The sequence below is a fragment of the Asterias rubens genome, chromosome 3, assembly GCF_902459465.1.
Source record: "Asterias rubens chromosome 3, eAstRub1.3, whole genome shotgun sequence".
Lineage (NCBI taxonomy): Eukaryota > Metazoa > Echinodermata > Asteroidea > Forcipulatida > Asteriidae > Asterias > Asterias rubens.
In genome coordinates this window covers 12046593-12071232 of record NC_047064.1, presented here as the reverse complement: position 1 = coordinate 12071232, position 24640 = coordinate 12046593, and the positions used below count along the sequence as shown (strand labels likewise).

The window sequence follows — 24640 nt, the reverse complement described above, 5'->3', positions numbered from 1 at the left end:
CATAGGTCCACTGGTGGCAAATAATCGGACACTATTAAAAAAAACAAAAAAAAAAAAAACGTATTTGAGCAAGGCCTACAACACATTGCTCCATAAATGACTATAACAAGACCATCTACCAAAAGAAAAACCAGAATGCCCCCAAGCCAGTACAGTCACTCCTGGCGTCACTCATGGCCTCACAGCCAATGGCAAAATTCCCTTAGATGTGCCCACTTGTAGCTACAATCACAAAAGATACAAAATTGTTATACAATGTTGTAACTTGATACAAAGTATAACAATTCTTCTACATTTTTGTTTTGTAAGCCACTGCTGACCCTGTTGACCTAGTTCTGAGTTCCCACCATAGTGCTATGCTTCCTACCCAGCCCACAGATGGGAACAACTTGGGCAAATAAGATATACTGAATCATGACCACAAAAACGTGGAGATACCAGCAAAAACACAAGGAAAATAACATGCAAAATGGCCGTGTTCAAATGGGGAAATGATTGTGCCATAAGTGTCTGCTGTGTCGATGGGAAAAACAAGTGGATGTAGAGGAGGAATAATAGAGGACTCGACCAAAACGGCACTTGGGGACAATCGACGGCAATACAATAGTAATTATCAGTGTTGAAACCAAATGCAAAAACATATGTTAATTGTGTAACGCTGGAAAGTCTCAAAACGGCTTATTATTGAAAAGATGAGCAGGAACATTTACCAACTAATTGTTTTTGTGTGTAATACTGTCCAACGGCAAATTATTAAAAAGATAAGTGTCCGAGAATGGAGGAAGGACTGCAATACAACCATGCCAAGCTCGTTCCCACATGTAAGGAATCCAAAATCCAAGCCTTAACCTATAGATAAACGTTGGGAAAGAGTGTGGGCTTATCAAGGGGAAATCCAAGGCTGAGCAATATTTGGAGAAACACGTGCACGACGTCATGGACCCTCAACTAGAATGCCAGCAAAATTAAAAGGAGGGATACGGACATTCTTAGCATAAAAACAAAAATTGTTCAACTGCATTTGTTCAGAAACGGCAACAAAATAACTTGTAAAAAATTGTCTCCCAATACTCGAATGCGGCAATATTAAAAGATGGAATACGGACATTCTAACATTCAAAATTATGGTTGTCCCAAAACTGCAAAAAATATAAGAGGTCCGACATTATTAACTAGAACTTTTTTTTAAAACTTCCCCAATACTCGATTTCCGGCATTATTTAAAGACGAAATACGGACATTCTACCATTTAAAAAAAAAATTCTTTAATGCATTTGTTACAAAACGGCAAAAACATAACAAAGAGGGGAGGTTAGACATTCTTAACTAAAACTTAAAAAAAAAACTTCCCCAATACTCGATTGCCGGCAATATTAAAAGACGGGATACGGACATTCCATGATCTAAATTTGTTTTGTCCAAAACTTCACAAACGTAACAAAGAGGGGAGGGGAGGTCCGACATTCTTGATTTTTATGTTGCCAAATACTCGAAATCCGGCATTATTAAAAGATGGAATACGAACATTCTACCATTAAAAAATATATCAAAACGGCGGGAAAAAATAACCAAGAGGGACGTCGGACATTATTTACTTGTAAAGAAATGTTCCCCAATAATCGGATGCCGGCAATATTTAAAGACGGAATACGGACATGTATTCTACCATTTAAAACAAGTTTGTCCCGAAACTGAAGAAAGAAGAGGGGAGGGTAAAATTGTAAAAAAAAAATCTTCCCAAATACTGGGTAGCCGGCAATAAGACGGAATACGAACACCATTTAAAAATATTAATTGTCCCAAAACTGCAAAAATATATCAAAGAGGGGAGTTCCGACATTCTTAACTAAAATTTAAAAAAAATCTTCCCCAATACTCGATTACTGGCAATATTAAAAGACGGAGTACGGACATTCTACCATTTAAAAATATTGCTTGTCCCAAACCTGCAAAAATATATCAAAGACGGGAGGTTGACATTCTTAACTAAAATTTAAAAAAAATCTTCCCCAAAACTTGATTGCTGGCATTATTAAAAGAAACGGACATTCTACGTTAACAAAAAAACTGTTTACTGCATTTGTTCCAAAACAGCAAAAATGTAAGAGGGGGGGAGGCACTGTTAACTGTTAAAAAAGTTACCCAATGCTCGAATGATAGCATGATATTGGAAATGTCAGGCTTGACACATCTAAAGTTAAAGCCATCTTTTTCTCATCCCTTTTTCAAAGTTTAATTATTCAGTAAAACAATATTCACTCTTGTACTTGTACAAAGATGAAAAATATGATGTTATGCCGTAAAGGTTTCATGCACAACAGCGCACCAAAGGTCGTGTCCCCTGACGCATAAAGAGCTTTGCATGCGCAATACTTTTTATTTGATAAGGGGCCTCTCTTTTAACGATTTTGTATTTTTAATGCCCATTAGTGCTTTTATAGTTTTAACTGCTTGTATAGTTCTATATTTTTATACTGTATGCCATGTTTTAATAATGTCCATCTGTAATGTCCCTTTTTGTCTCTTCGTAAATTGTGGCATCAGGAGATTAACTCGATAGTAATTTAGTTTACTTTTTAAAAATCCTTCAGGGGTGCTGCTTTTTTTGTTATTGTATTGTATGTTCTTGTTTTTGTTTCTTACTGTTCTTATTGTCTGTGCTTGAATTTTTGCCTGTGAAATTAATAAATGAAATGAAATGAAATGAAATGCTAAAGTGCGCCCTCTCGGCATATATATTTTTTCTAAGACAGAGAGCAGTAGCGTGTGCCAGGCTCAGCCGGGGGGGTCTCTTCATTTAATAATTACTTTCAAATAGAACAGCAAAGTTGTGGCCCTTCTTGCACGTATCTTATATTCCATGTTAATAAATTTGCGTCAGTTATATTGGAGAGAGTGTGATGACTATTTCAGTTTCTTATTTTACATGTATTACGAACATGGAAAGTGGGCCAAGTGGGGCCGGAATCAAAAGTTTTGAAGGTATTTGTTTTGATTTTTTTTGGTACAGAACCGTATGTCCTTTTATGTAAATTCAAAAACCGTATGTCCTTTAATGTAAATTCAGTAACTAGTTTAGACAAAGTGGTATTTATACAGTCACTCAAAGACCCCAAGTTCGGTCCTCGTTGCAGGTACAACTTATAAATTGCCTGTTCGCTATCAGTGGTCTGTTGTCTACGGTAAATGGAGTGGCATTTTATTCTTTTGTTGTCAGCCTACACCTTATGGCAGCGTGTGTAGAGTGTGATTCCTTTTAGATTCAGTCACCCGTACGATGCACCACACCAACATGGATTAAACCAACAGAGCGCACGGGCCTACTTTAAATATCAATACATCTCCTCCTTTTGTCTTTTAAACCAACAGAAACAGGCAAAGTTAATGAGCTCAGTTTATAATGCATTGCATAGACGAACAACGCGTCTTGGAAATAAATTACCAAACTTGTTTTTTACAACGCCTGACAACGCCTCTGCCATTGCAACAAGTTGCCAACGCATTGCAACGCGTTGGCCTATTTTGATACGGCGCCTTGTATCAGGGATGCCAGTTTTCCGGCTATTGCCGGAATTCCGGCTTTTAAAAAAAAATTCCACAAGTTTTTCCGGCGCTCCGTGTTTCATCAGGCTGGAAGAAATAGAAAAAAAATAGAAAGAAAAAAAATATACATATATATATCTGGCGCACCGTATTTCATCTGACCGGAGAAAATATATTTTATCGAAATCAGATTTCTGGCGCTCTGTTTCATCTGGCCGGAGAAAATAATATGTGCCGTCAACTCGCCGTCACCTCAACCACTCAACCACACGCAGATGGCAGGTATGAACTAGTCTTTACCCAATGCGTCAGCGATCAATTAACATAAAGTGCAGTGCATACTACACATGCAGTACCAATCACTGACACCTTGAGCCAAGACTATTCCAAATGCAGGAAAGCGCCCTCTGTTGTCGATGTTGTACAAGGCTCTGTGAAAATGGAGGCGATAGCTATACACAATTTAAATTATCGTAAAACACACATTTTCTATTGGCTGTTAATTTCCTATACGTCATTTCAACTGCCATTTGGCCAGGGGGACCACCGAACCCAAAATCAAAAACCACAGACACACCGCTCAACCCAGCGGCTTACCTTTTTAGGGAAACAAGTGTATAACAAACTGCGGAGGATTAAGATAAGACATGATTGGATCTTAGTAAGAGGTTGGTTTTTTTTTTGGGGGGGGGGGATATTGGCTTAATTTGCTTTGCCTTGAAAGCAGGGTTTTTAGTAAAATTGACAAGAAACGAAATCCCATTCAAACTGAACATGCAACTATTAAATCCGGAATTCTTGCTACCGAAAGTGTATAATGTCTTTAAAGCCATTATACACTTTCGGTACAAAAAAAGACGAAAACAAGTTCACAGATTTACAAATAATTTACAGGGTTTACAGAAGGTAATGGTGAAAGACTTCTCTTGAAATATTAGTCCATGAAATGCTTTACTTTTTGAGAAAACAGTAAAACAATATAAATTCTCGATAGCGAGAATTACGGATTTATTTTAAACACATGTCATGACACAGCTAAATATACCAACAGTTATTTGGCCTTTTTTTCAAAACATGTTTATTGCGCCAACCTCCGCGCACGTTTGCGCGTGGGTTTTATCGCACACCATCTACTTGGATTCAATCAGTACTATATAAAACTGTCTTGTATCAGTAGAGTTAGCTTTTTTAAAGGTACAAAGGATTTTTTTCTCAGAAATGAATGCCAAGATCATTAAAGGCTTATTATTGTTCATAAAATCAGAGGAAGTATTTTTTTAAACAATTAAATGAGGGAATAAAAGTGTAGCGACGAGTTCTTTCGCGTCATCGCATATCATTGTCATAGATAAGCAGTTTTTGACTCTCGACTCTTGAATTATTCATTGCTAAATGCAATTTTCAAAACGGTTATAAACCCCTATCTCCGATGTCTGTTAGGCCAAAAAGGGTATTAGTTAAAATTCAGATTATCCTGTAGCCCTGGCAGGGCATTTGTGTTTTAAAACACGACTCTACTTGTTTTGTTTAAAGTCATGTTTAGGGCTTATTTATGGTACAACTCAAGATTGGAATTGAATTGAACATTGAAACTTACACACCTGATGATGTCATGATGATGTCATCAGCTTTTGAATGACATCTAATCAAAGTTTGATACATTGTATTTGTCAATAAATCATAAGTCGTTGACCACAGGTTAGATTTTTACAATCTACATAGTATCGGACAGGTCGTTGGAAGGTCAACAAACACTGCAGTTAGTGACTCCATTTGACTCTGAGTTCCAGTTAAAATAGGAAGTTTAAAATTACAACAAAATTCATTTCTAAAAAAGTGTTTGTCATTACAGCATAATTTTAAAACAAGTTTCTTAATTGTTAACTTACAGTAGCTCAAGCGTTTACACAGAAATGACAATATTTTTACCTTTGCATTTGGTCTTAAAAGGTTGATAAAGCCGCGTTTAAGTTGACTTACGTTGACAGGCCTATGTACGTGTACACATACGCTGAACTGGAAAGGACATTGTACGCGTAGCTTAGTTTACACCGTACATGTACGTTGTATGGTACTGTACAGTAAAACGTCATGATTCAGTTTGCGTCCCTGTGGCGCATTTTGGGCTGCGGTGGTCATCACTATCAGGCAAACTCTATGTATTGTTTGAAAAAATTCAAAACTCCTGAACCACACATTGGACAGCTATAATCCATACTTACATCATCAGAATGGGCTTAATTCGGAGCTTTGTTCTGAGCTTTATATTGGGAAAAAAGATAACCACTGAACCAGGTGAAATGACGTCATAGTTCATTCAATCACAATTTGATGACATCACTAACGAACACCTGGTCCCAATTTTATGGCTCTGGCTACCGTTAGCAAAGAATCGGCGCTTGCCGAAGCAGGGAATTCTGTGCTAACGTAAAATTTTGACTTATGCGCGTACCTACAATGTACTCCACCTTTCTAGGCATTCTGCTCTTACACAGCTAATGTAGTGCAGAAACTCACCGAGGAACGTACATGTAAGGGATTATGGTGATCGTAAGCGCAGAATTTGGCGGTAAGCAGAGCCAAAAAATTGGGCCCAGGTTTTTATAGTTGACAAAAACTTAATGTCTAGTTAATTCTTTTATATTTGTATTTTTGCAGGTGATATGCCGTTTGTTCGTAACATATCATCAGACCCAGGGTCAAGTTCTATGACAATCTACAATGCTAAGGTAATATGCTTTAGATGTGTTGAAGTTCAGAAATGCAGTTCAAATAGGGCATACTATATGTTTTCAATAATGTTGCTGTTGTGGGACATTTGCAGTTGGCTTGAATTTTATTTCGAATGCAGCTTTATGAATGTGGGATGGAGTTGGTTGGGTTTTTCTATTACGAGAGGCCAAATTATCATACTCGTAGGAGTCGTAGTCGATGCAAGTTTTTTCCAATGAGTACCATTACAGGATTAGGTGCATTTCAAATAGGGCATACTATAGCTAAACATACAGGGGAAAGTATTGAGTGTCGCCTAATTTATATTAAAAATAGAGCGTAGTAAGCAAGCGCAGCGTTTTCACGAACTGAAACTATATAAAGGCCTACATCGGGATGTCTGTAGTGAGTGCAACACAAGTGTTATAAAGCATGTAAAGTACTATTATTGTATCTGTTACAAAACACCAGGCCTCTAATTACAAAACAAATTTCAGGGCAAGAACACTTTGGCCTTGGAGTAAGCCAAATTTCGGATGGCACTGGATAGTACTGCCAAAAATGCTTAATAGAAAAAGGCACGAAACTATTACCCAGCAGATGTCGATGAACTTTCCTTTTTCAGTCACAAAACCACAAAAGACACCGCACACTGGGCTTGTCTTCTGAGTGAGGCATAAGTGAAACAAATGTATAACAAACTGCAGAGGATTAAGATATTAGAGGTATTTGGATCTCTGTTGGTGTGTCAATCATTCTCCCAGAGTCTGGGTACGTGCTTTTTGTGGATAATTTAAACCATGGAGGTAGAATTTCATGGAAATGAGTTTTGTTCTCAATTAAGTCAACTTTGGAAAAGGGTTTTCTTTTCATTTTTAATTGTTAAGCATTTTTTGCATTTATACTGTCACATTCACACATGCATACATACAGGACTAGCGCCCTCCAGAGTCTAACCCGTCACTCAAACCACGGAGGTAGAATGCTCAAACTAAGGTCATGCACATCTCTAGATCCAGAAAACCAGCCCTTCTCCCCCAATACTTACTTCATGATGCACCTCTGACTTCAACTCCAACATTTAAATATTTTGGTGTAACTATAAACGACTCTCTAACTGGAACAACCACATCAAAGCTGTAGTGTCCAAGGCAAATCGGACATTAGGATTTATTTGGCAAATTGCTGGTGGAACTTCAACGAAGGCTTTGGCGTTGCTATACAGGTCCTTGGTTTTACCTGTACTTGAGTATGGCCTGCCAGCTTGGACGGCGTACACTGTGACAAATTTTTCTAGCCTTGAGCGTGTCCAGCGTAGAGCAAGCAGAATGTGTTTAAAACAGCGTAGTGGAGCAATGCCATACGAGGATAGACTGCGTGAACTGAACTGGATATCTTTAGACAACTGGCGTCAAAAACACACGGTGATGTTTGTCACAAAATGTCTCTTCAACTTAATTGGCTGCCAGTCAATTAAAACCAATACAGTAGTAAACACTCGTCATCTGGACACTCTCACTTTTCGGCATCACTTTGCAAGGTCACTTTTTCTAAAGAACACACCCTGCCACATATTTCCTCATATCTGGAGTAGTTTACCCACACATATAAAGAACTCTATCTTACTTGAATCATTCAAGTGTTTTACCAACAGTTTGTCTGCTTATCTTTATAACTTGTAACTTTGCCTTTTTATGCAAGTTTAAGTTTATTTAAAATTTGTTGTATCTCGCTTGTTACAATGTATTATGTACTTATTTTTTTACAATTCATTTTATTTATTGTTCTTTTTCAATTTGTTTTTGCTTTATCCATTCAGATAGTAATTTTACACAATTATTTTGTTCTTTTTTTAAAGTTATTAATTTCATTTTTCCTTTGTCTTCGCTAATTTCTCCGTACAATGCTGCATTTTGTTATTCACTTGTTTATTTATTTATTTCAATTTTGTTTTATATTAATATTTTTAATTCCCCTTTTCATTCATTCTTATTGTTTGTTCTGTTTTCTTTTTGTTGTTTGTTAGTTGATTGGTTGATTTTTCAAACTTTTTTTGCTGTTTTTCACATACTGATTTATTTGTTTTGTGCTAAATTCAATTCTGTTCTTGCCCTTCTGTTTAATCTCATGTGTTTTACATTCGTTTCGGGTCATATTGCTTGTTCTAATGCTTTATTTTGTCTCTTTTAAGTACATTTTTAATTTTTTTATTTGTATTTCTTGTATTTTCTTATATAATATAAACTGCTCACAAAAAGTAAGAGTTAATACTCTCTTTGTATATGGTATATATCATTGCAAAGCTGAACTGTTCCTCTTTAAAATGATACCACAATTGCAATGATTACATGTTGCTGGACTTGACCACGTTAATGAGAATGAGACAAGTTTATATATATATAATTTACATGTATTGTTACGATCCAAATTCCTAAAGGCCAGAGACTTCGAAAAATAACCCCGCCCTAAAAAAATAAGGGTAACAAAAGTAGTCAAACAGACCAGCATAATATGAAACAGCAAGTATGTTCAATTAAATTTAATATAAACCATTACGTAAACAAAAAAAAATAAGGCAATACAAAAAGGCAGTTAACCAGGGGGGGGGGGGGAGCAGCCCAGGCAAAATAGGGTTGAAGACCCAACAGCCTCTGATATACCTCGACTCTCTCGGAGAGAGCTGAAGACCAGTGTTCGCCTATTCTGATGAAAATGTCCCCGTAAATTGTTGTCCTTCCAAGGTACGCGATGTGATGAGGCCCGGTGTGGAAAAATGGTCGGCCCCCTCGGTGCTCTCTGCTTTCGTACCGTTGTTGCTTCACGCAACCGGTACAACAAAGTCCGACGACCGCAGCTCGGAGGAAAAGAAAACTCACACAGTACCCAAGTCACGAGTCTGTGTGTCGTAAAGTTCGACGCTCTCGGGAATTCACAGCTCCGCCTCGTCGACGTGCAAACTCCCCGTCATTGAAGAGCCACCGCAGCCTACTGCATGGTTTCGGCAGCGACGAACTTTACTGGAGGCTTCACGGATTGATCCGTGCAGGAACGGCGAAACTAACACATGTCGAACATCACAGTTCGGCAATTAAAAATGCCGCTCCAACGTGGGCATACTCAGAGGGAATTCTCCGCCCACTCAACTCTGCTACTCTGCAGCCCTCCGCCCCGAAACTGAAGAATTAAAAATGTGAGGGACGAGGATGGCCGCAATCCTTCCTTATGTAGTGAATCCTGAATTCTCAGCATTCTCCAAACTCTGCGAATTCCAATATTCTGTTCATGTCTGCAAAACAGGTGTTTGTGTGGCATACGAAGAAAAGTTCCAAACGATTAACGAGTTTAACACACGCGTGACTGCTCACCCCAAACTTAAAGTATGTGTGCTCGCCCCACTAAGGAAATCTATAACATTCTACACGTATAGTATTAAATACTTAAAAAAAGAAACATTACTTCATTGCTACTTTAATCCTAACGCTTATTTACAAAACCGGATATTTACTCTGGACCATTTACTCTGGACCATGACAGTATAGTCTATTATTCTATGTATGTCCCCATCTCAAGTTTGGATTGACAGACTTTAGGGTCACAGGGTTTAAGTACTCTTTTGTTAATCCTGGCCAGCTTAAAATGGGTTGTCTCTATTGTCCCTAATTGTAGTTCCCTGCTCTTCCCTCCCCCACCATGTCTTCCTGTCTTCTCCCAACCTACCATACTCTCTCATCTACTCTTCACATGTTTCTGGTTGTATCCAAACCTTTATGTCAGTCTTCTTCATTCAGGACCAGTGCTTTAGTTACCATTATTTAGCATGTATGCCTTTATGTAGTTCTGTTCAACATATTTTTAGCTGTTCCGACCTACAGTCGGAACAGGTATTGTTTTCGTCGAGATTTTTACTAGCTGTTCCGACGTAGTGGTCGGACCAGCTATTGAAATCGTCAAGATTTTTATTTGTTATTATTATTATTATTATTATTTGTATCCGTCAAAAGCCCATAGGTTTAACCAGTGAATTTTGTTAAAGCCTAATCTCCCAAACCATAATACGAAAGAGTGAGTTTATTATACCAAATTGAAGCTTAGAACATAAGCTTTACTCAAAATGTAAAAAATGTTAAAAATCTTAATTAATTAACCACGTAATCTTCATTTTAATATAGCTGGATTCAGTCACTTCTATGTTATTGTTAAACATCCTCTATGGTAAATGCTATGCAGTATGTACCTATCATGAGTTGTGACTTCTTGAGAGGAGTCTACTCATTTGAATATAACTGGATGTTGTCATTTCCATTTTATTTTTAAACATTCTCTATGGTAAATGCCATACAGTATGTACCTATCATGAGTTGTGACTTCTTGAGAGGAGTCTACTCATTCTGTTTTCCTACCACTGTTTAGGATCCATTACTTTCTAACCGGCTTCCGGACACATTACTTTGTACAAAGTACGAAGGTTTAGGGTTTTCGTTCAAATGAACGTGCGTAATTAAATAGGGGTTTTCGACGGCTACGACACACCATCGTGTCCAAAGATGTACACTAAACTTAACCAGTTTGAAGATAATGATAGTTGAAAGCTTCCCTTAAAATATTACCTGCTGTGGTGTTGTAGTTTTTGAGAAATGAGTGAAAAAAGTGTCAACGTATTAAGCTCTTGACTGGGACCGAGTTGGTTTGGGACCGAGTTGACCGGTACCCGACGTGGACCGGGTTCGTTTCAGGCGACGAGCGTGGATGACGAAAATAGACCGTCTGGGATTTGGAATGTTTTACGGGTGAGTCACCTTGTTTGCGCCGGGGACCATTTGCCTAAACTTATTCCAGTATTTTGCTTTACTTTCTTAAATTAGACCATGACAAACAAAAACTCTTTGACAGGAATACAAAAGCAGAGATTTTATTATGCTGACGTTTCTCTGGTGGTTGAGTGGCTCAATGTTATAGAGCTGCTTATAATAAACAGGCAAAACATTTTGCTTTAAAAAATTGCAGATGAGCAGAATACCTTGATTCACAACTTGTACATGTACATGTGTATTTGCTTTGTTTAGCTGCTTTTTGTGTTTAATAAGCTATATGTAGTTTGGTCCTGGGCCAATGGCTTTTAAAGGAAAGAATCGCAGCGCTTACGTAATCATGGAATTGTGCTTATGCTAAGCGTATTTAACAGCTTAGCAGGGAATGTGTTCTTGAGCGTCACAATTCGCAACAAAAAGTCTGCTACAGTTGACTAATTGTGCTCAACTCCTGCGAAACTTTCACTGCGAAACAACAGTGACTTAAAAATTTGATTTGCATTCGCAGGATAATACCCGTGCTTTACGTCGCAACTACAAAATTATTATTTGAGTCGCTACTACTATTTTTCTCTACTCCGTGACAGTGAAAATCTTTGCAGCACCATATCTCAAGCTTATACAGGACCAATTTTTAAACTGTCTATAGTTAAAGACTCCTTGGGGCATGGAAATTAATTTTGAAAAACTGTAACCTCAAGTTGACCTCTACTTCCGGGTCAACCGGAAGCGGGACCATATCTCAAGTACTATACAACCGTTTTTCAAACTTTTTTTAGTTTTAAACCACTTAGGCGTTAAAAATAAACTTTAAAAAACCGTGACCTCAAGTTGACCTCTACTTCCGGGTCAACCGGAAGTGGGACCATATCTCAAGTACTATACAACCGATTTTCAAACTTTTTTCAGTTATAGACTCCTTGGGCATTCAAAATCAAGCGTGAATTACCGTGACCCAGTATTGACCTTTACTTCCGGGTCAACCGGAAGTTGGATCATATCTCAAGAACTACACAACCGATTTTTTAACATTGGTTAAATTTATTCCAAATAATTACCATGATGCCATGTTGACCTTTAATTCTGGTTTTAAAGCTCATTTCAATTCAGTATCAGATAAAAGACAAGGTAATCACATGTCATAAAGCTGTTATGTGTGGGTTTTATTAAATCATAGAATACTTTTATTAACAAAACATTCTGGAACAGCTGTGTGATTGTTCACAATCTCTAGTTATTTTTATTATTATTATTATTATTTGTTTCCGCCTAAAACCCCATAGCGTTTGTACAGCGTTTTTGTTTAGGCCCCGTCTCCTAAAGTATAAGGATAAAAGAAAGAAATCATATATCAAATTGAAGCTTAGCACATAAGCTTTACTCTAATAAAAAAGTGTTAAAATTCTTAATTAATTAACCACGTGGTCTTCATTTGAATTTTTAATTTGTAAACTTGATGCAGTCACTTTCATGTTATTATACTGTTTTGTTTCCTACCCGCGTTCTGGACTCATTACTGTGTACACGCACAAGGTTTAGGATTTTTGTTAGAACGTGCGTTAAATTTGTCCTTGTTTTTCTAACCGCGTTCTGGACCAATTACTCTGTGCATGGGTTTTTGTTAAAACGAATGTGCGTAACTAGATAGGGTTTTTTGACGACATTGACGTCTTCGTCAAAAACCTAATACTACATCTAATGTAGATGTAGGCATCTAATACTACATTTCAACCCTACATAATAGTTATAGGCATTAGCAGTTCATATTTAGTGACAATGGTAGCAAAATCATGAAACAAGAATTATTTCGCCCGATCATAATCCCCTCTGTTGATGCACACATGTAAAAACCCACCATTTTTGCATCGTGCCCTTGTAGCCTAGTGGTCATTAGTCGCGACTATACATCTGACAATTGCGAGGTCGAATCTCGGTCCGCTCACAATATTTTTTTATCCCCCAAAACTAAAAATATATTTCTTTTTGTAATATTTAAGTTTGATTCTTATCTTTATATTGATAGTGTTGCCTTTTCTTTTTCTCAATTGTTAGCCCAACATAACCTGTGTGCATGCATGACACGATGATGTTTAAAAACACAGTAAGCGAAAAATGGTGATCATAAGCACAGAGTTTGGTGGTTAAGAGTTCGGTGAAATCATCTTGTACTAGATCAAACATCAAACCACCGACCCAAAAAATGTTAAAATTTGTAATTAATTAACCACGTGACCCACTTTTGCATATTTAATTGGGAAATCTTTGTAGCACCATATCTCAAGAAGTACACAGCCGTTTAATAGACTGTTTGTAGTTATAGACTCCTTGGGGATTGGAGATTAGATTAATTTTGAAAAACCGTGACCTCAAGTTGACCTCTACTTCCGGGTCAACCGGAAGTGGGACCATATCTCAAATACTGTACAATCGATTTTCAAACTTTTTTCAGTTTTAGACGCCTTAAGCCGTGTTCGCACTGGACTTAATTTGGGCAAACTAACCGAGCCAATGGGTAACTTACCCATTTTAAGTCCAGTGCGAACAGCCTGGGTAGTTTTCCTGACAGGTAACTTACCCACGCCGCGTGGTTAGTTTAACCGAGCCAAAGGTGCCCAGGAAGATTGACCGAGTGCCCAGGAAGATTGACCGAGTCAGTTTAACCGAGCCAGAAAGTCCAGTGCGGACCCAACGTCTCGGTTAAATCTTCCTGACCCGAGGAAGCTGACTTGTTTTGTCATGGAAGAATAAGATTTTCGTGATTATCAAACTATTCAATGTAGCACAAATCAGGAATGCAACTCAGAAGCTGAAAAACGCAGAATAGTTTTCCCGTACACGGATTTATAAGTTCGAGAAATGGCCCGTTCAGAAGTTGCGATCAAAAGTTTCAATATGACGGTGATTTGTACAGCAGTAATAGGCAAATGCAGTCAACAACCGCTAGATCGCGTGTACTAAAGCTAGCCGAGTATTGGTCCCTATATGTCTTTATGCACAACACAAACACAACGGAGCCAGGCTGTGCAGAAATTAGTGTAGAAGGTATTCCTTGCCGCGTAATGGGCCCTTTGTGTCGGAGCATGCCTCATTGGCAGGCGGCGTTGTGTATGCTCTTTTGCCTAGCAAGTCTTTCGTCTTTCCAAGTTGTAAAAAAACAAAAGAGGAGCGGTGAATTTGATATCGAATCGTTTGGATTAACAATATTTGCAAAAATCGAGTCGAAAACCAAAAATTGCGCTCAAAGGTTACGCAGGGAGCCAGCTCGGTTAGTTTACCCACGGTCTCGGTAAGTTTACCCGAGTCATATAAATCCAAGTGCGGACGGTGGGAAAGTTAACCCGTCGGAATGTTACCCAGCGTCATGGTTAATTTACCCAAAATATTAATCCAGTGCGAACACGGCTTTAGGCGTTAAAAATAAACTTTGAAAAACTGTGACCTCAAGTTGACCTCTACTTTCGGGTCAACCGGAAGTAGGACCATATCTCAAGAAGTATTATGGCCGACTTTTAGATTGTTGGTAGTTATAGACTCCTTGGGGATTGGAGATAAATTGCAAAAAACCGTGACCTCAAATTGACCTCTACTTCTGGGTCAACCTAAAGTGGGACAATATCGATTTTCAAAGTTTATTCAGTTAGAGACTACTTTAATTAAAATTAAAATTAATCAAATTAATTCAAATACTCAAACGGCAATTTATCAAACAGACGGAGTTTGGACAATCTTACCATTTTAATTTTTTTTCTTCCAATAGGGGTCGGACATTTTGAACATTTACACATTTTTCTCTCCAATACTCGAATATTACAAAACGCCAATTTATAAAACAGACGGAGTTTGGATAATCTTTGCCATTTAAAACGACTTCAGGCGTGATCTGCTTTTGTGTTGCGTGATGAAATTTACAGACCTCGGAACGGTTGCGTTTTGGGCTTATTTTCTGTGTCATTTTAAGAGATTTTCGAGTGGAACTTGGACATCGTTGTTTTTACAGGCAATTTACATGCAAGGGCAAGCATGATATTAACAATCGTTCCTAACCGAAGTTTTGAAGCAATTAAATAATTCAATAAAATTAAATGTGTTTCTTTCCCTACCGACCCTCTAAATTTGTTGGCCAGTGTATAAGCACACATATTATTTTAATTTGGCCGTACAAACAAATACAAATCATATCCTTCTATTATAGTCAGATAATGCTACGTTCCCATAATACTTTTTAAAGCAAACGTCTAAAAAGAGGCAACAAATCAATTTACAATTTGAACGTTTATTGTAACAATAATATAAAACTCTTGTCCTACCAAAGATGACAGATAAGTTCCCAAAGCACTTACATGTACTTATCAATCACAAAGGTCTAAAAAAGAGGCAAATACAAAAATAAATTGTATCCTATTTGCACCACTGCTCACTCGCGGGCTCAAGACTCTACATTTAGGTTTAGATATGGGTGTAAACGATTGTTCGCTTCTAACCCTGTAGCCTGCTTTCTCACACTGACAAAGCAAGGGAAACCCTAAACCTCCCATTTCACCTCTCACCAAACCCTAGTCCGCCTCACGCCCCCCCATTTCTTACCAAATTGCCCCATTTCTCACCCAAACCTAAATGACGGCCCAAGGATTGGAACGCCCGACGCCATTTGGTCAAAACTGCTATGTCCACCGTCGACACAGCTAGATAGCCAACTTGTAGAAGCCTTTTGGTTCTGAGGTTTGAGCTCTACGCTCGGTAAGATCTGATGTCGAGCTCGAGGAAGACCCCTGCAATGCTTCTCATACGTCCTCTCTGGCCTTTGACCGTCTGCTGAATTCTCACATATTTGAGTTGCCCAAACCCGGAAACCCCCGAAATCGACTTACGTGGGCACACAATGCGCAGTCGTCTCAACCCGCTGATGCTGCGAGATGCAGTTAGAGTCTACTACTGCCTCCCGTAGAGCGGCTAGGATTTATTGGCCTAGGGCCTGTGGTAGGATATCATCGGTTGAAGCAAGGAAATGGACAAAACAACAAAACCCATCCACCAACTCATTTGTTTGATGAAATAGCAAACTGTGTCCAGCTTAGGGGCGACAACCAAGGGAGGACCCATCCCCGCAGAGTTTGCCAAGGTGTGATTATATATACAAAGGATCACTGCCATCAGACCTTGTCACCTCAAACGTCTTCTTGTTATTGTGCGACTTACGAGCTTGCTCGGTCTCCCGCTCCTCACCTCCATAAGATTTTTCGTTCTTTTTCCTTTAGGACCTGATGGGAGCTCCCCACCTCGTCTAGAACATAATTGACATCTCCTTCCTCGTGACGTGGGCCTCTGACTGCTCCAAAGGTTTAATGTACTTCTGTACCCGTTGCAAAATATCGGCCTATAAACTACATACACTACTTGAGTGATATCCCGCCCGCACTGATTGTGACCTGCCAATCAAGCACGACCTCATCTCTGCCAAATATACAGGTGGACCGTCCCATCCGATAGGTAACATACGCCCGCACCTAAACGAGCCAAGCTTTTCTCATGTTAGACCCATGTCATTAGGAAGAATGGCTCTAACTGCGAACCCAGCCGATTCAAAATAAAATCATCCATAGCATGGAGCTCTAATTGGTACGTCTGTGTCCTTGTGAGGTTGCTGTGTAAGGTCATCACCCTCCTTATGAGGCTACACGTGTGTCCTATCAATCAAACTTGACTACACCATCCGGGTATAGAGTTGTCGTCTAGCTGGGGTTTAAAACCCCAACCGTATGATGGTCAGCAACCGGCATTTAAACAGAAAACTCCCAAACTACCTTCTGGGCTCTTTAACGCTGGAATTTGTATGAAAACGTCGAGTCTGCCGTTAAGCTCGGCCTGACTGTTTCATGAGAGCTACGGAAAAGGAAACATAAATTGCCATAACGCTTCAAAATCATCATAGTTAGATTCTGTCCTGACACAACTTCCTCAATTTGGCGATGACCAACGCAACGGTATTTCAACGGCATCGTGTAGGACAGACTGCATACCACAAAACCAAATAGACCGACTAAGTTCCGCAGCCCATGACAAAAATATTTCCACAGACATGTAATTTTATTTTTTATTTTAGTTGTTATATATCAACCATGCGTAATCTCCGCGTTAGTCTACTTGACAACAAGATGGCATCAATCAGTCCAATGCACCCATCTTCACCTTCCTTCAACGCTCCATTGGAGATCCTGTGAGGCTAGCCAACCAAAGCCCGTCATTCTTTTGGCCAAAGAATCCGACACTACCACACGCCTTGCATGATGTTCTGCCCATCTGATATGTACTCGTTTAGAAACATTCTAATGCCCGAAACCCAAGGAAAGCCTTGTCTATTAACTGGAAAGTATCAAAAAACAAAACATTCAGCTTCTATCGCCGACAACAGCCTCCGTCGACTGAACAACGTTAGATTTTATCACCACTCATATAGAGATCTAGAGGCTGCCCAAGTATCTTTAGAAAGAAACATGAACGGCTTTTCGTCTTTTTTAGCCCCTTTTGACACGCTTGATAGGATGGCCACAGGGTCAAATGCAAAGCCAACCGGTCTGTCCAATTTCCCTTAGAATAAAATGACTTTTTTTGACAACCGGAGACGAACCAGTTCACGTCCAGGTGCGGGCACGCCAGAAACGCGAATGATTTGAATCATGCGCCCTCTTTGTTCACAGTGGTGCAAATAATTACCCCATATCCTTTTAATACATTAAGCCTAAAGCACACTTCAGAGATCATTAATATTCTCTACAATAAAAACCCTCAAAGTTTACCACACAATAGCGGTTGGGTGAATGACGTTTGTTTGAAGTTATTGACTGTCAATCGTTTTCGGAATGAATACCCGGCCACACAGAAAAACGTTTGTACAACGCCGACGTCTGTTGGACTGAAAGCTAGACGCATTGCGGCATTGTTGGTATGAAAGCACCGTCATGGGGAATACACATGTTGCGGCATTGTTTGAATAAAAGGACCGTCTGGGGGATTGCGGCATTGTTCGAACGAAAAAACGGTCTCAGTGTCTGGATAGCCTTGTTTAACCGCATTATTGAGTAATTGTTCTTCACACAAAGACCGTTAATTTGAACTGGACAAGAAGGTATTTTTTATTTCACGCAGTGATTCTAAAAAAAAAATCAATCGTCAGCAGACAAGGCGCACCGAAAGATAAGACACACCAATGTTTTTGGGGTCTAAAAAGTCAGATAAGATGCGTCTTATCCGCAGGAAAATACTATATCATCCAATTCAAAGCTTTTGAATCATGGCTCTTCAAGCCCTTCGGGTATCTCCCCGGAATAACATATGTATTATAATAGGAGACTTTCCAACGCTAGGTGGCAGCAGACATACCGGGTAAATTTCCATTGTTTACGTAGTTCTGAACATGCGCATAATTCTGAGAACAATGGATTTACCCGGTAAGTCTGCTGCCCTCTATCGTCCCAGAAAGTCTCCCATTATCATTATAGGTTATTTTTGATAAATTTGTTGTAACTTTACAACATGGGTCACTTGAATTACTTCAAAAGCAATTGTTGGGAAAACTTGCTATTCTAGCCCTTCGGATCTCCCTGAAATCACATTCGTATATAATTATAATTATCATTACAGGCTATTTCTGATAAATTTGTTGAACTTTGCAATATATAAGTCCTAGAATTACTTCAAAACAAATAGTTCTAAAACTGGCTCTTCTGGCCCTTCGATTGTCTCCCTGGAATCACATTCGCATTAAAAATATAAATACAGGCTAATTCTTATATACGTCTTTAATTGCCCTTTACCTCAAAAGTTTGTTTCTAAATAAATGGTTGAACTGGCTTTAGCCCTTCATATTATAAATATAAATCAGGCTAATTCTTATACGTCCATTGTACCTTGCGATATTAGGTGTCTCCTGCGATATAAATCGTCTCCAGGCTTGATCGTCTCCTGACGATGACTAGAGCAAGCTAGTCGAAACGTTGAGACCAACCCAAGAACTGACTCCGCGGTAGTACAGTTAATTACGATCATATAAGCTAAAGTAGTCCCAGCCTATTTTCTATACCATCTGCCCAGGTAGTAGTTATAAAGTAGGACAGTTCTTTTCAGAACTGATAAGTCTTCCGATCCCCCGAATATCTACTCCGCGGTAATTGAATAAAGCAAGACAGTTCTCTAAGAACAAACTCTACCTGGCAAGTAGATACTCACATGGTGTTTATACTGCAAACCAAATTAACCACTTTACCTAAAAAAGAAGTTTTCTAAACAAATGGTTTTAACTGGCTAAAATTATGAAGCTGTATTACATTTCTGTGATTGAATGTGTAATTTTCTCTACGGCTGTTTTGTGTGGTTCCAGATCTAGGGAAAGCAGACATGAACAAGCTACGAAGGATAGCTAACCAAGCTGGTAAAATCTTTGGTGAGAAAATGGACCTTTCTGAAAAACATGTCTGGTGTGTTTTAGCTAAGGCCGGTGAAATCATGTAAAATAAGGACCATCCCTTGCACCACTTACTATTCCATGAAGTCAGGTAAAAGACTCCGTAGCATTCAATGTAGAAACCACACGCTATCTTAATTCAGTTGTGCCTTTTGTCAGTTATAGAGTTTGTAATGATTCTTGATGTGTTTTTTACCCATTGTTTTTGTCCTATGGCGTGTGGGAGCGGAGATGTTTTGGTTCGTTCACCAGTGTATAATTAACTCATAGTTTTATACTATTTCTTTAATACATCAAGAAATAATTCCCTACACCTCTGTAGCTAGGTGGCTTGTTTAACAGGGGTTTGTAAACTTTGGTGCTGGAGTGGTACGATATAATAACGCTGTAAATATAATAATAGAAATAATAACATGCATTTATATAGCGCCTAATACACGGTAAGGCGCTAAAACATAAAAGTAATTGTATAATGACCATGACTAATAGGTAGGACTGGAGAGTATTCATTATAAATCCAATTCAATTCAAATCCATTTGTCACCACCTTTTAATGCGGCTGTCAAAACTATGTGGTGACTAAGATTCCCAAAACAAACACGACAAAATGATTTGCAAACGTGACACAGTTTTACAGCACAACAACAATTAGGTTTATTTACATAAGAAAATCATTCATGAGTGTTACCGATATAGCACGGTTTATTTGCCAACTTCAACTGTTCTACAATTTGGCTAGAAATATTTGCTCATACACTTCAATTACTTTTTCGGTTCAACTTCAACAAAAATACAATTCTCAAATCGGCCCTTAAATTTACTCACTGAAATAATACTCAAAATAATTTCTCCATCAAAGTTAAACCCTTCACTCCAACTCTTTCATTTAACACTGAGTTAATTCAACATAGATTCAGTTACGTCAATGTTCCACAAGTTACATTAACTTTCCTCAAAATATCCTGGAAGTTTCTCTTGTCACCGCAAAATCTTGCTTCGACACTTAAGGGGCCAAGAAAAGGTTGTCACTCAGACTGCCCGTCAACATGGGTTGCCACTTTAGGCTCTCTTTAAACTCGCACCCGGTTCTTCCCGTACACTTCGTTGGGTTGTCTCGCGGTCTGTTACCCGGTCTCTACGGCCATCTAAACGTATGAAATAATAACCAAAACTTTGCCAATATACATGTACATATAATTTTAACTTCTGCCACAAAATATTACATTGAATCAGTTTGCTTGGACCGTCAATCTAATTCGATTACAAATACAGAGTTCAAAACGAAGCACTGAGCAAATTGTAAATTCCACATTTCTTAATAGTTTGTTGGTTAACAGAAAACAATATCTTTCTTGCGTTTAACAGAAAACAATATCTGTCTTGCGTTTAACAGAAAACAATATCTGTCTTGCGTTTAACAGAAAACTACCTCCTTCTCATTAATAAAAATAGTGACAGTGAACTTACGGCCATTAGCTGGAGATGAACTCTTGAGGCTGAGCATTGCAAACGGGTCAAGGTCTTCAAAAGACCGTTGGATATTGTATGCTGATATTTGGCACTGTTGCCAAATCAAGAAATCTTGGGAGATTTTTACCCAATTCACCCAAAGATATAGCCTATTGCTACTGGTCTGCCACACACTCACATCGGGCCTCAGCTCTCTCTCTAGATTAATTGCTGCCTTCTCTCGGAAGATCAATTTGTGAACTAAAATAAAATTGTACTGATTTCGACAGCAACCACTCTAACATTCCTCACTTACAATAAAACACATTAACACATTCCCTAGATTCCTGGAACTCAAGTAAGAACAATGACCATGAAACACATTAGCACTGTGACGTATGAGGTACAGGCCGCACCTAGGTTTTTCCACTAGTCGGACCATACTGCCTAGAAACACTACGCCTGATTGGCTGGAACTCCTGGGATTGAACCAAAATAAAACAGGGGTGTTTGCGCTAGCTAAAAGTAAACAAAAGACGCACACATAACTCGGAAACTGAACGGAAATTTGTGACACCATTCAATCCAATTTATTATAAACACCACGTTAAAAACATGAACATTGCCTTCTGGTGTGCATCAACAATAAACACAAATCACAAAATCAGTGCCCGATTTGGGAATGAAAAAGCTTAAACCTTGTGCATCAACAATAAAAAATCACAAAATCTGTGCCCAATTTGGGAACGAATGTTTAAACCTTCATGATTTTTTGTAGTAAATGGATGGCTTGCTATGAGTTTTGCCATCTCGTTGTGCCTGAACATGGGTGCGAATTCATGTATTGAAAAATACCAGCTGTTCTTGACAATGCGTTTCTTTTTTGTTCTGTAGTGATAATTGCTGTTTCTGAACTGGTGGTATGAAGATGTTTTCTCCCACTCAAAATATAGTTAGCTGAACTATTGGTGAATCTACTGACTGGTTTGGCTTGGCATTTATGAGGTTTATTTCAAAAAGTCTTCTTTCTAAGAAAGTTGATCACAATTTATTGTGCTGTCTGCTCTGTGTGTATAGCATCTTTGAAGATCATGTTTCCTGTACCCAAAAGCGTTGTGCATAAATGATCTTAAGTTAAGTCAATTGGAAAAGAAAAGTATACGAGTTACAAATGTAAGTTACAAACTTATTATCTAGAGCAATCAACATAACACATAATAACGCCTTAAATTCGGCGACAAACTTATAAGCAGACTTTCTATAATCTTTCCTGAGGCAGGGCAACTTTGCCTTCTACTGTGATCGGGGTGTGGCTCGTTTATGGAAGTGGGATACACCAACAGATTGTGCTGGTCGCTCTTGACCTGGTTCTAGACGATCCACTGTCATAGTTGAATGGGCAATCTTTTGACCATTGCCCTTGTAGTCTGCAGCTGAAGCAAATGTCAGCATTTGGCATGCCTGTCCAAAAAACCCAAATGAAAAACAAAGCAGGAGCGAATGGAAACAAATTGATACATGTGCACGAAAGAAATAAAGTTATTTCTTTGTGAAACTTGATAGGAATATGCGTGTAATATATATGAAGCAAATACTCAGCGGCATTACCAGAGACCTGACCAATTGGAATTGTTGTAACAACGCTATTATACCCAGTCATGCTTGGACGCATTGGTTTGATATGGCGCGCTGCACTCATGTGACCAGTGCAGCGGGTGCACTCATGTGACCAGTGCAGCGGGTGCACTCATGTGACCAGTCCAGCAGGAAGCTGGGCGTCTATTGTTATACGTCAATCATTTGATTAAAACTACATTTTTCAAATTTGTTGATTTTGTTATTTGTGTAGTATTGATGATGATGACGTCATAATTACATCTATAAAGTCACCATAAAGGATATTATTTTTTATTACAAACTAATAGTAATACAACCCTCATTGAATTCCTTTACCTCAGAAACATAATTTTGGTATGTAGAAATCCCACCATGGCTTTTGCGTTTGCTTTATTACATTAAAAGAGTTTATGACTTCATACTGACGTAATTCAAGGTGATCCCATTCTAAGATTTTTTCGAGCATAACTTTTTTGAAATCTGTGGGTCAAACTGATACTGCGGTGAAAAAAATGGTGCTTTTGTCCGCCTTGTCAGGATCTTTTCCTTAACCCACCTCACTATAATAGATTAGTGACACATACTCAAAAGCGTGACCACATTTCTCCTATTTTGCATGATTCACATTGGCTTCCGATAAAACACCGTACTTTGTATAAGATACTTTCATTAACGTTCTTATGTTTGCTAGGTTTGGGCCCAACTTTTCTCCAGGAACTCATCCAAAAATATAATCCAGTTTGTAATCTCCGCTCTAAATCCAGGTCTCTCAATAGTTTGTCCCTCGACTTTTACTAAATTTTATGGGGCCAGAGCTTTTGCAGCAGCAGCAGCAGCAGAATTATGGAATAGTCTTCCGGACAACATAAAACAAGCTCAAACTGTGAATTTATTTAAGACAAAGTTAAAAACACATTTATTTTTGCAATAGCCTTCAGTACTTCTTTCTGTATCAACTAAATTTTGCTTTTGTATTTACTTCACATCTCTTTTAACTTTTACTTCTCTTTTGTTTTCTTCTCAAAGCGCATAGAGACTTCTCTGTGATTGTGATATGCGCTCTACAAAAATGGTTCATTATTATTATTATTATTATTATAATGACATAATTGGGTGTAGAAAAACTGCAATTTAAGTTTTGTTACATGTATGTCACAAAAACATCAACCTGGAGCTATAACTGATTTAAAAAATCAAAATATTGTAATTTGGCTCTTTAGTTATTGAATAAAAGTTACATTTACGAAAACCATTGCATATGCATTTATAATGCATGGTTAGTTGATTCCCAGTGTGGTTAGCCTATTCATTATTTGAAAATGAGTGTAATAAATAGAACTTAAAATAAACAAAAACTTCAAATTTGTTGGAAAGTTTTTCTGATGCTTGGAACTTTTTGTTTATTCTACTTTGTTGTTTTTAATTTTAGGTTTACACCTCTACCTATGAGGGACTGTCCTTGGAAGAGAGAAAACGTTTGTTGATGTCGACTTGTGGCGTAATTTCTGAGCACACTCGAAAGATGTGTACAAAGTAAGTTCATATCACTAATGAGTAGCTCTCAGTGCAGTGTATTGTTAGACCAGTCGTTATGGCTGGCAGTTAAAGAAAATGTATTTACTTTTGGGGGGTTCTATCCTGCAAAATTCCAAGGTCCTAAGTTTGTTTCGAAAGGCGCCCTCTGTCTCGGTATTTGTGTGGCAAGATTATAGCCTGGGTCCATTACATTCATCTTTTACTCCTTGAAAACACTAATATTAATAAATGGTGTTTGAAGCTTTGCATGGTGTGGAGAATAAGAGTAACTAAATATAAATGAATAGTAAACTTGAAGGTACAACCATGAGTAAAATCTCTTTTGAGGGAGTGGTGGCTCTGAAAAGAGCCGGTTTGGTCTCGATGTTTCAAACAGTATACTCTGCTCATCTTCAGGAGAATGCTTATTCTTCCCGCCCCAAAGTGCATCCCTTCAGCCACACATGAGCTCCACCACTACCAGTAGTCCAGCATTTTCCTGAAGATGAGCAGAGTATACTGTTAAAACGTTGAGACC

At 38.4% G+C, this 24640-nt stretch overlaps 1 protein-coding gene across 2 annotated transcripts in view; it reads left to right on the top strand.

Moving 5' to 3' along the window:
• The window catches only part of LOC117288162 (ataxin-7-like protein 3), an 81205-nt gene that overhangs the window by 5068 nt on the left and 51497 nt on the right, over nt 1–24640 (top strand). For both annotated transcript variants that reach the window (XM_033768884.1, XM_033768883.1), the window contains exons 2-3: nt 6202–6272; nt 24017–24120. In XM_033768884.1, coding sequence (XP_033624775.1) covers nt 6202–6272; nt 24017–24120 — 175 coding nt within the window. The remainder of the gene's footprint in view (nt 1–6201; nt 6273–24016; nt 24121–24640) is intronic.